General features: G+C 46.0%; 4 protein-coding genes across 4 annotated transcripts; 2 read left to right on the top strand and 2 right to left on the bottom strand.

The window, feature by feature from the left end:
* Positions 1-711: 711 nt before the first annotated feature.
* Positions 712-3,846, top strand: MAK21 (RNA-binding ribosome biosynthesis protein; the record flags this gene model as incomplete). Its single annotated transcript, XM_024856930.1, has 1 exon — positions 712-3,846. The coding sequence occupies one exon, from the start codon at positions 712-714 to the stop codon at positions 3,844-3,846; it is 3,135 nt and encodes a 1,044-aa protein (XP_024714810.1).
* Positions 3,847-5,000: 1,154 nt separating this feature from the next.
* C7M61_001524 (uncharacterized protein) lies at positions 5,001-5,984 on the top strand (the record flags this gene model as incomplete). The annotated part of the gene is made up of 1 exon (XM_024856929.1): positions 5,001-5,984. The coding sequence occupies one exon, from the start codon at positions 5,001-5,003 to the stop codon at positions 5,982-5,984; it is 984 nt and encodes a 327-aa protein (XP_024714809.1).
* A 113-nt stretch (positions 5,985-6,097) lies between these two features.
* PKC1 (protein kinase C) lies at positions 6,098-12,922 on the bottom strand (the record flags this gene model as incomplete). Its single annotated transcript, XM_024856928.1, has 2 exons — positions 6,098-9,440; positions 10,401-12,922. The coding sequence occupies 2 exons, from the start codon at positions 12,920-12,922 to the stop codon at positions 6,098-6,100; spliced, it is 5,865 nt and encodes a 1,954-aa protein (XP_024714808.1).
* A 110-nt stretch (positions 12,923-13,032) lies between these two features.
* Positions 13,033-17,346, bottom strand: HSL1 (protein kinase; the record flags this gene model as incomplete). The annotated part of the gene is made up of 2 exons (XM_024856927.1): positions 13,033-15,787; positions 16,028-17,346. The coding sequence occupies 2 exons, from the start codon at positions 17,344-17,346 to the stop codon at positions 13,033-13,035; spliced, it is 4,074 nt and encodes a 1,357-aa protein (XP_024714807.1).
* Positions 17,347-17,707: the final 361 nt, after the last annotated feature.

Below are 17,707 nucleotides of genomic sequence, written 5' to 3'. Positions count from 1 at the left end.
TCCTTGTACGACAACATGGGCAAGGATACGATATATATACCACTTTTTTTATATCAGAAAGGTTTATTTACCCCAACACTGAATATGGCTTTTTAATTTGCTCGTTCATCTCTATCCCGTTTTTTGAATCACGATCGTATGTGTCTTCTCAAGGTGAGACCCTGCAATGCATGTAATTTTCCGGGGCAGATACAGGTGACTCGTAACCGAGGCCTCTGTCATGCAACGCCAAGTTCTGTAATCCGAGTTCCCTGATTTTTTCTCATTCAACTTTTTGCATCTATGATCTTGCTGAGATATTTTTTGGTGTTGTGCCATTATTCGAATTGTGGCTTTCGCAGCATCCGAGGAGAAAAGCACACTCAAGTCAAGAGCATATGCTAAGAGGTTGTAAAAGGGGGTTCTCTCGTGTAACATGAATCATATCCTGTCATAGGATTGAGTTTAATATGTGGGGATCCATCAGTTCGTTCTGTGACTTACAACGTCAGTCAACAAAACCTAGCCAATCGTTGCCTAATCAACAAGCCAAACCGTCTCAAACATTCAGAGGACTAAGAAATTGATATTTTTGCCTCTATATAATGAAGTTTATCCCCTTTAGACTGAAACATTCCCAGCGTCCCAGCTCATCGTGCACGTGACCCAGATGCTACTCATCGCGGACATACTTTTTCAGAATGGTCTACCTGAATATTTGATTTAAGGGCGATGGAAGCAGCAAAGCTCAATTTGTCCTCTTTGAAGGACAAAATCTCGTCGAAACTCAGTCTGGGAAGTACAAAAAAGGAAAAGAAGTCCAAACTCCCGAAAGATGATGCCCCAAAATCAGCTAAAAAGGATAAGAAGGACAAGAAGTCCAAGCATGGGAACGATAAGAGCACCGAGAAGTCCGACAAAGATAGCGCTGACACCGAAGAAGACATTTTGAAGCGTGAGGCATTGGCACTTGGTGCCTCCAAGGATGACCTAGCTCTCATTGCAGGCCTTAATGAAGATCAAAGCGATGAGGAGTTCGCAGACGCTGGTAATGATAAAGCGCTTAATGCTGATCTAGCCACCTTTATGAAGGGTCTTGGGTTCCCCGGTGAAGTCGATGTCGTGGAAGATGAGGACTTGTCTGAACCTGAAGACATACCCGACTTGGTCGATGGTGAGCTTGAGGAGGAAGAAGACGAGGAGAGCGAGGAAGAAGAAGAGAAAGTAGTTGAGGAGAAGCCAAAACAAAAACCTGTGGAGGAAAAGAAGCCAGCAGAAACACAGGAAGCAGAAGTCGGTGAACTCGTCAAGCCTAAAAGCTACAAGGTTGACGATGTCAGATCTGTCAAGAGTGCTAAACTCAAAATCGAGAATAGAGTTGACTGGTACAATATCGATGTCGAAGAAACAGAGCCAGAAAAGCTCGATAGATTTGCACTCGAGAGACTCAACGACAAGGCCAAGGCAATAATTGATTCCGAAAACAAAACTTACTTGGAGGAATTCTCTTCTGATAACTCTCAGAAGAAGTTCTTGTCGCAGATTCTCTCTGACGGTACATTGAACGATAAAATTTCCGCCTTGACTTTGTTGGTCCAAGAGGCCCCTTTGCATAACATCAAGCCATTTGAGACCCTTCTAAATTATTGCGAGAAGAAGTCCAGAAACGCCGCTTTGCAGGCAGTGAATGCCATGAAGGATTTGTTCATCAACAGTCTTCTTCCTGATAGAAAACTTGTTGCATTTAACAAGGCCTCGCTTACTCAAACAGCCAGTGAACAAAAACTGGCTTTAGCATACTACGAAGATTTCCTCAAGAAGTGTTACTTCAAGTTCATTCAGGTGCTCGAGTACTTGAGTCATGACCCTATTTTGCATGTTCGTATGACTGTCCTCACTCATATCTTTGACTTGTTGAAGGCTAAGCCTGAGCAAGAAGTGAATTTACTCAGGCTTGGTGTCAACAAGCTTGGTGACATTGACAATAAAGTCGCCGCCAAAACATCTTACCAGATTCTTCAGTTGGAGCAGGCTCATCCCGCAATGAAAAAGATCATCGTTGATGCTGTCACGGATATGGTATTGCAGAAACAGAGCGAATACCACTCCCAATACTACACCATTCTCACTCTCAATCAGACGATTCTTTCCAAAAAGGAGATTGATCTTGCAGACTCCCTCGTGAAAACATACTTTTCTTTGTTTGAAAAGCTTTTAGTGGAATCAGACCCTGCCCTCAAGGATGCCAAAGAAGACAGAACTTTGGGTAAAAGTGAGAAGGGTAGAAAGAATAACAGGAAACAGTTCAAGAAGGGTAAGAAAGGTGGAAAGTCCGTCAAGGTGGAGGAAAAGACTGAAGAAGAGGTAATTGAGGAGAGATCATCAAAAATGTTCTCGGCTCTTCTTACCGGTTTGAACCGTGCTTTGCCATTCTCCCAGCTTCCTTCTGATATCTACACCAAGCATATGGAGACTCTTTACAAAATCACCCACTCCACCAATTTCAACACTTCTGTTCAGGCTTTGGTTTTGGTGTACCACATTATCACCGAGCAAGGATTGGACTCTGACCGATACTACAGAACTCTTTATGAGTCGCTCATGGACCCTAGGTTGGTCAACTCGTCAAAGCAAGGAATTTACTTGAACTTGCTTTTCAAGTCATTGAAGCACGATATTCACAATATGCCTCGTATCCTCGCCTTTGTGAAGAGAATCTTGCAAGTCTCTTCTCATTGGCTTAACGTTGCTATCATCACAGGTATGATGTTCTTGCTCATGGAATTGAGTAAGACATATCCCCAGATTGTTGAGCTCATGGAGGCCGTCAAGGACAGACCAGACTTTCCCACTAACGAGATCAATGATTCTGAAGAGACAAAGGCCGAAGTGAAGAGTGAAGATAAGGAGTACGATCCTAAGAAGAGAAACCCGTCATTCGCCAACGCTCAGAACTCTTGTCTCTGGGAGATGAACCATTTCATTCTGCATTACCACCCCACAGTTGCCATCTATGCCGATTCCTTCCTTAACGGCAAGCCACAGCCCAAACCCGACTTGGGTCTTTACACCTTGGCTCACTTCTTGGACAGATTCGTTTACAAGAACGCCAAAGCCAAATCCACCACCAAGGGTTCTTCGATTATGCAGCCTTTGGGTGGTGCCCACACAGGGTCGCTTTTGGTCAAAGCTACAAACACTCAATCTGACGATGTGCCAGTGAACACAATCAACTGGTTGGCCAAGAAAGCAGAGGATGTCAGACCCGACGAGAGATTCTTCCACCAGTACTTCACTGGAAACACAAGCAAAATCAGAAACAATGAAGCCAAAGGTGCCGAAGACGAGGATGACGAAGAGCACGAGAAGATGCACGATGACGAAGTGTGGGAAGCATTGGTCAAGTCCCAACCGGACGTCGAAGGCGGGTTGTCCGATGAAGACGATATGTCTGATTTTGACGAGGAAGATTTTGCCGACATGAGTGATGGCGACGATGACGACGCTGAAGGTGCACCTTCTACGCTTGCCGAGGCATTTGGCGACGACGACGACTTTTCAGAGAGCGAAATTCCCCAGTTTGACGAGGAGTTCGAGACCAACCAAGGCTCCGACGAAGAAGAGGAGTTGGACGAAGGTCTGGATGCGGAAGATGCCGAGGATGCCGAGGATATGTTTGGCGTGAATGACGAGGATGAGTATGACAGTGACGAGGCTGTCAGTGACGAGGCGGTCAGTGCGGAGAACTCCAAAAAGAGAAGTAACGAAGAAGGCGGCAAGAAGCTGAAGAAAGCTAAGCTACTGAGCTTGCCAATGTTCGCAGACGCAAGCGACTACGCCAAGTATTTGGAGTCGGACGAAGAGTGAAGCAATGTATAGTATAAAGAAGAAAAATCGAGATAGGCGCCACGTTCTGATTCGACTACGCATGTCATTTTGAGCGGTTCCAGCCCAAACCTGTAGAATGGTGCAAGCGTGGCGGGTGAGGCCTACGGTGGAGAACCGCCCACAGAAGACCGGTGAGATAAGCTGAGGTGCTTGAACCCGAAAAAGTTGCTACTGCGAGGCCCTCGTGTCGAAGGTACAGCCGCTACACGACCATTGTTTAGGGGAATACGTTAAAAGAGTTGATTGTGAATTTTTTTTTTTTTGTGGGGTGAAAACCGATCTACCGCCGACCGGACCCTTGAATCGGTTGATTTCTTGCATCGCTTCGGTAAGCCTGTTGGACTCGCATACGGCTAATGTGAGACAAGGCATAGACAGGAATAACCGTTAGGGCCAGACCCAAGCAACTACCCCATATTTGCGCAGGTGATTACCGCCGAAAAACCCAGATGATTACCAATCGAAGTATTAAAAAGCTTATTCTCGGTAGCGCCTGATCCACGCGGCGTTTTAAGAATAAACTTTGTAAATCAACGTTCCACCCCAAAGGGTTGTGAGCAGTGGGGCAACTTTAGACGATCACCGAAGAACGGTCGCGAATCGTTAGGGCTAGCAGAAACAGGAGAAAATGCATCTCATCACCGTGCCAGCATTCCGCAGAACACACCCAATTGCTCACTTTATGTCATTGTGGTAAAATTTAGACTTCTTGCAAGGGTCTTCAGGGCTTGGCTTTACTCATGTAGTGAGGGGCCCACCGGAATTCAGGGCTTTCTCGATGTATCACACGATCATGCAGCATCTCGTTAACGCCATAGTCGCAGCAAGTTAACGTTTTTTCGTACGGTTGCGCAACCGTTTTTTCTTTCTTTTTCTGCACTTGATTTAACTCACCTGGCGTCACCGTCTCCATAATCTTGCTACTGGCTAAAAGTGCTTTTAAAAAGCTGCGAGGGCCTCTTTAAAAACACATTCCCCACTTTTCGGCTTCGTCTTCTTAGCTGATCTGAACAGTGCATCGCCTCCGATTGTATACCTAGCCTTCCTGTCGCACTTGCATGATTGTACATTTGGCGTGAGAGCTCATCAATTTTTCTAGATCCACTTCTTGCACTTGACAAACCCCAGAGTTGATGAACCGTATTCTCGATGGCCTCAGCTCCCTCAATACCCAATATGACATTCTTGTCATGGGTGAGACCGGAGTAGGCAAGACGTCCTTGGTTCAGCGTTATGTGAATGGAACCTTTTCGGAAGCTCCTCACGATCAGGCAGAACAGCTCTACGTTAAGGCTGTTGAGAACGAACTGGCGGAAACTATAGTATCGTCGTCTTCTCACAACTCACTGATTACGGAAATATCTATCCTAGACTCCTCTCCGCTAGCAGATGTCTATGGCGCTTCGAGAAAGCAACAGGTGAAGAACACATCCACGATTTTGTTCGTTTATGCCATGGACGACAGACAGTCGTTTGAAGCTTTGGAGTACTTGATAGGCACAGTCAAGACTTTCTGCGATGGAGAGCTTCCCCCTTTTGTCGTTGTAGCTGCAAAGCTGGACATGTATGAAACTTGCCAAGTCTGGTACGACGATGGTGAAGCTATGGCAAACCGTTTTGGCGCCAGCGGCTTTTTCCTGGTTTCGTCTCTTGCGGATATCAACGTCAACGATTGTTTCGTGCCTTTGGTTGAAGCTGCACTTGATGCCAGAGAAAATAAAACTTTGATGGCTGGTCGGTCTGAAGCCTTCTCTCTAACAGAGGCAGTCACGGCTTCTCCCGACAGCTCATTGCACGATTTCAAGAACGAAAAGAGCTTTCATTTCCGTCGTCCTTCAAAAATCCCGGCTTCCAACTCGCAAAACTTCGATAGACATCTCCTGACTTCAACAGGTCCAGGAATAGAATCTTTCTCAAGTGAGTTTCCCCAAATACCCGAATCTGGATCGGAGGCTACCCCAGTTGAGAGTCCACTAGCTCAGAATAGATTGGCAAGAAAGGAAAACCTACAGTCTACTTCCTCCATTTCCACCGGATCATATCCTTCTAAACCAAGGGCTTACCAGAAAGATGAGAAGCCTAAGAAGGAGAAATCCGGCTGTTGCATTATCGTGTGAGCTTCCAAGCTCCCTTGCATGGTTACGACTTTCATGAGATTATCATTAACCCCTTAGCATTCTTATATATACATCACCAATAGCATCTTATCATAAAAAATCGTACTATACTTTTACACTGGAGCATCATCTGCAATGTGAGAGAAGCCACGGAATTGTTCTTGCATCTCAGACGTCAAGACAGTCTCGACTGGAGTCAATCTTGGAGTCTCGGAGGTAAACTCCTGGTCGAAGTTGGAGTAGTCGTGTTCGCTTGAGATCTCAGGCAAGTAAGGTGGCTGAATCCTCATGTTGAGCACATCGTCGAAGTTCACATCTTGGAAGTAAGGGTGTTCCATAATTTCCAAGGCATCCCTTTCGCTACTACCGAGTCTCTGCGTGGATTCCTTGGTCAACAAAGCTTGCAAAACAAGAACAGTTTGACGAGGCATGCTGATAGGGTATCTCACATCATCATGCTCAATAGCATTGAAAATGTCATCCTCGTCATCACCCTTGAAAGGACTCTGACACAACAACATTTGGAACATCAACACACCGAATGCCCACCAGTCAACGGAACGGTCATACTGTTTGCCGGCAATGATTTCCGGAGCCATAAATTCCGGAGTGCCACAGAAAGTTCCCGTAGTGTTCTTGTGCCACATGTTCTCTTTACACAAACCGTAGTCACCGATCTTGATATGTCCTTGAGTTGTCAACAAAATGTTATCCAACTTCAAGTCACGGTAAATGATACCGTTATCATGGAAGTATTTCAAAGCCAATAAGACCTCACAGGCATAGAATTTAGCTCTTTTAGCGGAGAATCTCGACTTCTGAATATGCCACATCAAATCACCACCAGAAACGTACTCCATAACAAAGTAAATTCTGTTCTCGGTTTGGAAGCAGCAGTGTAAGTTAAGCAAGAAGGGATGTCTCTCCCTGTTGGCAGTCAAGAAAACCTGTTTCTCTGACTTAACGCTCTCAGCTTCCTCATTTTCCACAATGAAGTCCTTCTTCAACACCTTGATAGCGCACAACTTCAGAGTGTGTCTTGATTCAGCCAACATGACCTTACCGAAATTACCTTTTCCTAAAACAGCAAGGAATTGGAAGTCATCAAGACCAACCTTTCTTCTTCTGCGCTTGGACTTGTGAGGTTTCTGCACGGGCTCATTGCTGTGAGTGGCTTGAACTGGTTCAACTTGCATTGGTTCAGGCTCATTAATTGGCACCTGGGCTTCATCACCTTGCAAATTCGAGTTCACGTTGTTATAATCAAATGAGTCAAAGAGAGCTGCCGTCTGATTCTGTGTTGGGTGTTCCTCCACTTGCTCAAATGGATTCTGTACCGAGGCACCATTTGTATCTTGAGCACGTTCATTGTAGTAGCTTCCCTGAGGCGTGTACTGAGACAGAGCATCCAGGGAAGAAGAATACGACGACTCCACTGGAGGAGGGCGCCTAGGTGGTGCGTGTCTGTGCTGCGGAGGTTCAACAGAGGGTTGAAATTGCAGTGTGTTATTAGTAGGCAATCTCGATGAGTAGGGTGGGTCAATGTCCTCGGGCGTAATCTCCTGGATTCTTTGATAGCCTGCTTGCGAGGACCTTGGATATGTGGGTTGAAACTGTGGCTGTTGTGGTGGAGGGGGAAGTGGGGCTTGTTGCTTCTTGTGATGAAGATGCAAGGGGGATGCCACTGGCAGGTCATCGACGGCAGATTTCTGGGGAGATGCCGAGAATGCTTTTGGCGGAAGTTGTGGTGGTGCTTCTTTAATCTGTTTCTGAACTGCTTGAGCAACCTTGGCAGGACTTCTCGAGGTTGGCTTTGTTGATTTGATGGTTGTCAATATCTGGTTGGCCATTTCCATAGACATACCACAGAAGTCTGGAACCAAATGGGTACAGTGAGCGTGGGACATGACTCCACACTCAGAACATTTACGGACGTTCTTCTTACCCCAAGGCAAGATATGGCCACAGTGACAACACCATTTGGTACCACGATTTGACACTGGTTCAAAGCGATGGGGGATACGGTGATTCAATTTCTCCTCGTCGTCATTCATGTCACCACTCTTAGAAATACACTTTGTGACCACCTTCTGGTAACATTTCTTGTGACATAAGAAGCGGCAGTCTTGACACTGGTAGCCAGTATAACGTAAGAACTCTCCACAAAGAGCGCAACACATAATGTTGTAGAATTGCTTTTGAACAAACTGATGGCCATATTGCTCAAACACTTCTTCCTTCTTTTGACGAATGGCACCGTGACGACCCAATGCACCCATGAAGTTAGGCTTGGAGCCACCCTTAGACTTTTCAAACGACAAACTTACAAGAATCTGTCCCACAGGCTCAAGATTAACCCAAGCGGAAATCAGCACATTCCTAGAATTCTCCAGTGACGGTCTTGCACTCTCGACGACAGTGTCGCCGTCAAAGTTAGAGTTCAGGCCATTATTTCCGAGATAGTTCGATGAACCAAACAGATCAGATCCACCAACATTTGGTCTGAAGGGGCCATTATTATTTGTTGGAAGGCTAGATGCGGGAATCCACCCGTCGTTGCCTGATTCAGCAGCAACCTTCTTTTTACGGATTTCCTCTGAGATATCTGAAAGGAGAATCCATGCGAGGGCGACAGGGACGTTGTGTGAGCCATTCCTGTCATACACTGCGATTTCCATCTCATTGGCCTTGTCAACATCGACGATCAAATCTTCGTTAAATTTGCCAGAACGGGAAGCATTAGAGCGTGCTTTCTCGACATCATCAATCTTGATGCAAACAAACGACTCGGGCTTCTTTTTGAGTTTGGGTGACGCGATGTGGTCGATGTCCCTGATACAAGTAATGCTCATCGTCAAACGGCCCGAGAATGGCTTTCTTGCATATTTTGGCAAGTTCATTATTTCCATATCCCTGTTGACCAGCTCCACGCTGACATGCATTCCCTGGTACTTTTTCAATGCCTTGTTTAACAACTGGATTCGTTGATCTGACTCTAACTTCCCGCCTTCAGCCGCACTGGAAGACAGCTTGTCGCCATCCATCAAGTACAAGTGAGAGATCTTTTCATTAGCCTCACGGTATTGATTCTCGACTTGCAACTTAAACTGGAGTTGCTGAAGCATGTGTTGGATCTTGTGCCCCAAGGATGGGCAGTCGTATTTGATCAAATCGAACCTGGAGTAAAGCGGGCGCTGGAAGCTGGAAACACGTTGCCTGTTCTGTTCCTCGGGTGTTTCCGAGGTTTGTTGTGTTTCCTGCTGTTGCATCAGAAGCTTTTCCATGGTTTCCTGAAGGTAATCGATGTTTGACTGTGTTTCTCTGATTTGATTGTTACATCTTTGGATAACTTCAGAATTGCCCGTGTTCCTTTTCACGGCCTGGAAGCCCTGGATGAGCTTTTGCTCACGTTCGATCTTCCCCTTGATGTCAGAAATGATCTTCTCCTTCGGCTCACTCATGGTTGATCCAAAATAGAAAATATATTTAAACTGTCGCCTTGTTGAGGACCAAATAAATTCCGTGTATCTAGTCCCACTCTGGCGTCTGGTGTGGCGTGGCGCTTGGGATCAAGAGATCAGAAGATGTATCTTTGGATCTGTCTCAACGTGTTGACTAGTTTCCAAAAAAGACAAAAATGCACTGGGCTTTTTCCTGCAAACAGGCCTAGGAACAAACTGCTTGCCAAACTCCGCCCTGAATGCACCGGGCTACTTATCAGCCCATTTGACGGCTAAAAAAAATTGTCGATATGAAATTTTAGAATCGATCGAGATATAATATGGTTTTAGGTTTTGTGGAGTTGACGGTGTAAATCAAGTATACGGAGTATTGTTTTTGCCGTGCGAATGGGGTCTAACGGTAGAGCTACTCTAAATGAAAACAATAAGGGAGACGGGAAAGCTTAAAAATAGAAGGATGTGAAATTCAAGTAGATGCTTTCAGTGTTGCCGATAATTATATTCAAGGCTATGCGGATTTTATTTACTGTTACATAGGCAATTGCAATCGGGAACGGGGCAGACGTAGTGCTTGGAAAACCATTCCTCAGCATGGTGAGCGTGATATCCATGGTGACATGTGAGGCAAAAACTTAACTTATTATCAAAACTCTCATTGATTTGCTGCTTCGTTGGATCATCGCCCGTATGGTCTGATCTTCTGGGAATACGCGTAGCCAAGCTTAACAAGCAAATAGCGCAGCGTGGAAGAGGTGCTCCACAGTGGGGGCACAGCTTGGTGTCGCCTGAGGGTTGTTTCAAAGAGAGGCGATTGAATTGTTTCATCATTGAGGGGTTGTTACCCTTCATGGTTTTGGAGCCCGGTGCACCCATGTTTTTGCTGCACCGAGGACATTGTAGGTATACTTGCCGAGGAGGAGGCCGGATAGTCGGAGACCCATTGTATGTTTTTGACAGCTTGGTTCTTGCAACGTCAAAGAGGGCACGGATCTTGAATTGACCCCAGGAGTTGAGTAGGTTTCTGTAACTATCAATCCAGTGATCCACTCGCTGGTCTCTGAAGTACCGAGGAACAGCAAATTGTGCAATCAACGAGGCAGTTTGGACATCAGAGGTACGGTCAACAAAAGATTGCAAAAGGTCAATACCTCTTGGCGTGAGACCCGTGAGAATCAAACCTTCAAGTTCACCTCTGAGTGTCACTGTATCGGCAACCCTGTTCAAATAGAGATTCAAATCTTTGTCAGACAAGAATCTCAAAGCAATGCCAATTCTCTCTCGTAAAGGCAAAGCATGCTCGTCCAAAACATCCCACCAATCGTTGTCCGCAATGAATGCAAAGATGGCTCTAAGGTATGGGTGATCAAGCTCCAGCGCTAGCTTTCTGCACTGGTCATTCCAAGGCAGATTAGTGTTTGAGTCTTTGTAAGCCAAGTAGCCTGCAACCGCTGTTGACATTAACTGGAGACGTTCCTTCTTGGACAGAGCCAAAATTTCGACTGCTCTTGGCACATTTCCATGGAATACTGCCCAGCCAGCTGCTTTTTCGACTTCCCCAGATTTTATAAGTAGGTCAAGCTTCTCATCGAACTCATTTTCAGTAAGGTACCACCCACTGACAATCAAACAAAGCTTTCGTTGAATTTTACGATCACTCGTGCTGAATATACTGATTCCTGAAGACTTCTCGCCCTTCTTCGAGACAATTGACTTCACCGCGTTATTAAATTGCTGGTCAGTCACACTTTGCTTTAAAGTGGCTCGCTTCTGTCCCTCTATTTCATCGATTCCTTTCCAAACTCCCAAAACACCGATGTAGCCCAAGTCAACACCCTCACTGACCATTGTGCCTTTGTCAAGAGACTTCTTGGCCAAGTTTAACCATTTCCATGTGTTCATTATCAGAAGAGGTGTTTGCACTCCTCTAACCTGCTCCAAAATTTTAGGGTTTTGCTCTGTGTCCACGCCGTAGCCTAAGAGTGCTCGCTGTCTGATCAAGCCACAGACATCGTTTGCAAGTACGCTAGAAAGATCAAGCATTTTTTTCAAGGGTATGATCTCATCTTCCTCAAACTTCACAATGTCTAATGGCAGGGAGCTTGGAGCAGGTGTGGTAGTTGTGGTTGCAGGTTCTGTGCTTTCTTCATCGCCAATTGTTGATGTCACTTCTGCCAACGAATCGTTCTTCAGATCAAACTTCGAGTCCTTTCTTTGGACTTCGGTCGCGGCAACACCTGCTGGCATGACCTGTTCTCGATCTTCCCAGAACTTCGTTGCAGTTCCCTCTGGACCGGCCATTGAGAACTCATTATACGAGTTGAAGTCAAGTGATTCAATACTCTCCACTACTGGCATCCTGAAGACTGAGCCCTTCTCTCTCATGCAGACGAAATAAGTCGATGTAGATGACTCGATATCAGGTGAATAGTCGAAAGAGATAACTCTAGGCGAGTCTGTTTTTGAATCAAGCACAAGTGCCACGAATAGCGACTCGTCATTTGGATCATATAATTGAACAGATTGAGACTTCAAGGAAGAAAGTGTATCGTTCGAAGTAAATGTTGTCACGTTTGGGGAATCTTTCATCGGCGGAACGACACCGGTATTCCATCTTCGAATCAAGTTTCCGTTAAATACAGAGGCAAACTCCCCTCGTCTTATAGTGGAGTATCGGAAGCATGGAGAGCTGTTTCTTCGCAGCAGATCACTTAAGAGCTTTGTGAACTGAAGCACCGGGGTCTCGGACGACACAGATCCTCTTGATTTGCCAACAAGCTTTCTCCTATCCCAGATAGAAACAGAACCATCCTCACTCAAGGATGAGAACATGTGCGGTTGAAATGGATCTAAGGTGATGTCCATTGTCAGCTTCGTGGCGACCTGATATACCGGGGACGTGCTAGAGTCTCTCAAATCAAATTCTCGAAGAAGCTTATAACCACCTGCCATAAGGTTCATTCCAGGGCCTTCATTACCGACAAAGATAGTAGATAAGGTCGCCTCGTTGGCCAAGTAGGAGTAGTGAGGTCTGATGACTTGATCATCATCAACAGAATTGGCAAAAACCTGGGAATGCTTTGCAATGTCCCAGACCTGAAGGGAGTTATCTTGTCGACTTTTGTCGAAAGAGGCTGCCACAAGCGCGTTGTTGTTGAAGGATAACGAGTTGCATGGTCTATGTTGCTTCAGCCGAAGTTTCAATGTGGACGTATCGTTCTTGGTTACATCAAAGATGTGTACAATTCCATCCATTGTACCCACACCTGTCCAACCAGGATGGACCTTGGAGTAACCAAGACATTGGATATGTTCAATACCCGAATGGGAATGCACTTTGAGAAGATTCTCAGAATTCTCGGCTGGATCCTCGTTTTCAGTTTGATATAGAATCACCTCGTCACCCAACGGGTTCACAGCTAAAAACCGTTGTTCATAGCCGATGTCCCAGTTAAGGGCACGGACAATCATTCCACTCATGATAGTTGAGGTGGTGGTGAGGTTGGTGTATTTTTCGCACCCAGATACAACATCATGGCTCTAGTGCAGACTCAACGTCTATATGTATATTATGCATTACTAAAAGTAGTTTAATGAGTGGATTGTTTGGTTTTGGGGGTTGTTTCCTCCTCCTTCTTGATGACAAAGTCCACAACATCGACGAGGTTTTTGAAGCCCGTCTTGGAACCCTTCACCTTAAGAAGATGCAAGGATGAGGAGTTCACCAAATCGATCACTTCGATCTTGAAAACCAATTTTCTTCCCCTAGCGAATCGGGATGGTACAACACCGCTGATCAATGCGAATTCGTCGTCAATTTCGACATTTGTCACGGATCCTTCCACTTCCTTGATCTTCAACTGGTTCTTTATGATACGCATGAGATCACCGGAATCCAAAAAGGTGTCGATAATGTGAACATTCTTGTTTGCCTTCTGCTCCTCCTCGACATGTTCATCTTTGCTGTTGCCCTTAGATAATGACATGAAGAAGCGCTTGAACCAGCCAGCGCCGGAAGGTGATTTAGGCGATTCATCTGACCTGGGTGCAACGAACCTTTTAGCGTTGGACACAAGGGAAATACCCGAGAATCGGTTGTGACCTCTAGTTTTTGATTCCTCTTTTATGTCATCACCAGGCGCATTTGGAGCCTTCCTCCTTGGTTTGATACTCCACTTCTTCAGACTTCTCGCAGGCTTCAGCGACACTCCAAGCGGCAACTGGCCAAACACTGGCGTTGTGGCCTCTTGTTGTGGAACTTGAGCAACGGGTTCAGTATCCATTGGCGGTGTACCCTGCGTGGCTGCTTCCTTCATGTGCATAGTGCTGAATATTTGAGTCGATGCTGCTGACCGGCGAAGTGAGCCATTCGTTTGGCGGCGAGGGCGGTTTGGTGATCTCTGTGGAATCTCACCGTCATCGTCGACTTCATGTCTCGTAGCGACATCAATTTGCTCCTCCTCGCCACCGTAACTTTGATCGTCTCTCTCAGCTGGGTTCTCCGCTTCATAAGAAGCATTTGTGTTCTCAACAAGAGACGAAGTGTCCAAGACATTTGCACGAACTTCCTCATCTCTGAACTCAGAGTGATTTGAGGTGTTTGACTTGGCCGAGAAGCTCTTGCTTCTACCATGCGAAGAGAGCTCCTCTGGAAGCAAGGTGTTATGAGATTTATGAGACCAGCTTCTTTCCTCATTAACGCCCACCAAAGTCTCCTTGGAACTCTTGTGTGCTGTGTTGACTTGGATATCATCCTCGATAACTTGTGATGCACTTCTCTGAGAGGCCTTAAGCAGCAATCTTCTCTGTTCCTCTTCAGTTCTGTTCATATCGACAATATGATGCGATAAGTTGTACTCCTCTCCTCCACTAAACTCTGAATCCTCAGTTATACTAATGGCTTCTTTTTGGAGTGTAGTACAGTTTGCACTATAATCGTCATCAGAAGCATTGATCGAAACAAAGTTGTGTTCTCCAGAGGTCTTAGACGCGTTTCTCGAATGCTCATTACTCTTATCCATAATGATTCCCAAACCTTGTAAGTCCTGTGTTGGCGACTTCTTGATGAGGCCATTACCTTGCTTCGTGTTAAGGGTTTGTCTAGATGAACGCTTCACAGTTCCCGAGCTTCGAGTTTCCTCGAGAATGGTAGCATCGGCTTGATCAATCTTGGGCTTAAGGAAATCATTGAACGAGAACTTAGAGAATCTTGGATTTGGAATCAAGTCAGGATGTGTGCGGACGCTCATACGGGTGAGATCGGAGTCACGGCCTGCTGCCTCGTTGGTGTCACCAGACCCGGAAGCAATGGTCTCCAGCAAAGGTTTGAAGCTCTCTCTTCTGGTCTGTTCAGGCTGTTCCATAGATTTCCGAAGTGTAGATTGGCTGTCCCTCGAGGATTTCTTAGAATGAACCGACTTCGACTCATCCTCACCACTCAATGTTTTCTGTGATTTCTGCGACTTGATGCTTGGAAGGGTTTTGTTGAGGTCAATGGAGTAGTCAGCTGCGTTTTCGGTGTTGGGTTCGCCTTCTTCCTTGAGGACAGATGCTAAATCCTTTGAGGTGGAGGTCTTCATGAAGGAGGTCTGGCGACTAGGTGCTTGAGGTTGCTTAACTTCAATGCCCAATCTCTGTAACACAAAGGCATTCTTATCCCTTCTAGGGTTAGCTGAGAGTGAAGGCGTTCTGGATGCAAGTGTTTTGGACCGGAGTAAGGAAGATTTTGGATCCAATGAAGTCGGGTGAAAAGGCTCTGAAGAAATCCTCTGAGATGCATTCCTGTTGATGATTCTGGAGGCCTCGATCAGCTTTGCTTGTAAAAGCTGAGACTGCTTCTTACGTTCAGCTTCTGCCTGAGCAAGGTGTTCCTCATTCCTCTTGTATCGGAGTTCACGTTCGTCATTCTTTCTTTGAACTGATGCGGCGAGGTCCTTCTCTCTTTGCCTAATTCCAAGAAGCTTTTTCTGGCGCAGATCATTTTCATGTTGAGGCTCAGTTAGCGTCTTTATATTGCGTGATGATGACTCGGGAGTTTTTGGAAGTTTTGGAAGCACCAAGGAAGCCTTGCTCATACGATTATTCAAAACTTCAAGCTTGTGAATTGTATCCTTAGTAAGGTTCCTCTTATCCAGCGTAAGAGTCATGTCGTAAACAGATTTGTGATCAACATCTGAACCAAACACCTCCTGACAAATCCTCTGGAACTGATCGATGGTTCCATTTCTCGTGACACCCCGAGGATTACTCTTTGATATAGTTGAGACCTCATCAACAAATGCATTTTCCTTGTCCTCCTCCAATGCAGCAATTTGATTCAATTGATTCGCGTGCGGAGTCACTGTTCTTGAAATTGGTTTTGAGGGTTCCACTTTCACGTTTTGATTTTGAGCCAGAAGAACACGGTGCTTGCTTTGAAGAGATCGGCTAGAAGCATTTCGCGAGGCCGGTCTGCTATTAGCCCGCTTGTTTCTAGCATTCGAAGCTGTGAAGGTTTTGTTTGTGACGTTTGCCAAGGGACGTTTGCGACTTCTAGAGGAAGCTGTGGAGGTAGTAGATGATGAGCGGGGAAGTTTCTTCATGGACGTCTTTGAGCTGGAGTCACCATCAGTTATCGTAGCTTTCATGGTCGACGCAGAACGAGGAGGTTCGTCAGCATGGTTAGCATCTTCGTCATCGTCTGCTGCGTAGTTCGAGGGGGAGTTCAGCAAGTGCTCGTTTCTGTACTTCATCAAGAGGTAATAGAACATCTTTTCCGGTGAACGTTCCTGAGCCAACAAGCACTTGACGATGTACTCCTCGTTGCAGTTATGGAACAAAATACTCAAGTTCCGCAAGATCTCATTGTCGATCTTCTCCCTCAGCTGAATTGGCCTTATATTCGAATGAAGAATCAAGTCATTGTCTGATTTGCAGCTGATCGACTGAGGATCAGGGTATTTTGTCAAGAGTGGGTGTTTCAAGATGGAGCCAATCAGGATTCTCTCGTTTGGATTGACGCGTAACATTCTAGAAATGAGGTCCTTCGCCTCCCAGGAAAGAGCACTTGGCATGATGAACTTACCATTCTGGACCTTCATGAGAAGTTTTCTAATGTTCTCGTCGTCGAATGGTAAGTGTCCTGTCAACAAGGCGAAAAGAATGATACCACAGGACCAAATGTCTGAAGGGGCACCATGATAGTTCTTACCTGCGACGATTTCAGGCGATGCATAGTGAGGAGAACCACAAGATGTCTCTAAAAGCTTTTCGTTGACCTGAAGCGCAGCCATGCCGAAGTCTGCAATTTTGATGTTTTTGTTGAAGTCAAGGAGCAAGTTCTCTGGCTTCAAGTCACGGTGACAAATGTTGAACTGATGCAAGTAGCCTATGCCGTGGATGATCTGCTTGAAGTAGTTGATGGCCTCGTATTCCAGCAAGCGGCCACGTTTGATCAAGTAGTCGAAAAGTTCGCCGCCTTCGATGTACTCGAGAATGAGGTATAAGTCTGATTTGTTTTCCCAGACATCGTATAATCCCATGATGTTTGGGTGTGAGATGAGCTTCATGATGATGATTTCACGTTCAATGCCATACGGGAGCTTTGTGGCGTCCAGGTTCTTGTACTTGGGGTTTTCAAGCTTTTTGAAGTTCAGCTTGGGCACGATCTTGACGGCAGCTAGGCGGCCGGTGTCGACGTTTTTGGCAAGACGGACCCGACCAGTGGATCCCCTGCCGAGAGTCCGACCGAGCTTCCAGGGCCCAATACGGTTCTGCGTTTTCTTTTTCTTGCTGGAGTTGTTCGTCGTGGTGGAGATCTGGGACAAGCGCTTGGTAGCGTTTGTCACGGACTCAACCACCTTGTCGACGTTGGCCGTCGACGCGTGGGACGAGAACTCCATGGATTTGTGGACGATGGAGGCCATGGACCGAAAGAATGACTAGGGTGGGATGCTAGGGCAGTGGTGTAGTAAACAGGTTTTGGGTTAGTGCGCATTTGTAGCACGATCTGGCGCCAGGAATTCACGTTTTCGCAGTAAACAAACAGACACGGTACGGGTGCAGGGGCGGCCTCGCGATCTCTTCTACTTCTCCAGAGAGCAGTGGGGGGAGATGGTGATGGAGAAGGATGAAGAAAATAATTTTTTTACGCTGAAATAAGTATTTAATTGTCAGTGCAATCAAAACATCCAATAGATTTGTCCAATTCCATGGAGACTACAAAATACACGTGGTATTCCTGGTGGCTGCCACACTCCAGTATATCGGGTCGCAGTGGGGCAGTCG

Source organism: Candidozyma pseudohaemuli, assembly GCF_003013735.1.
Source record: "Candidozyma pseudohaemuli strain B12108 chromosome Unknown scaffold00002, whole genome shotgun sequence".
NCBI lineage: Eukaryota > Fungi > Ascomycota > Pichiomycetes > Serinales > Metschnikowiaceae > Candidozyma > Candidozyma pseudohaemuli.
The sequence above is the reverse complement of the archived record's forward strand: the minus strand, read 5'-3'. Positions and strand labels throughout refer to the sequence as shown.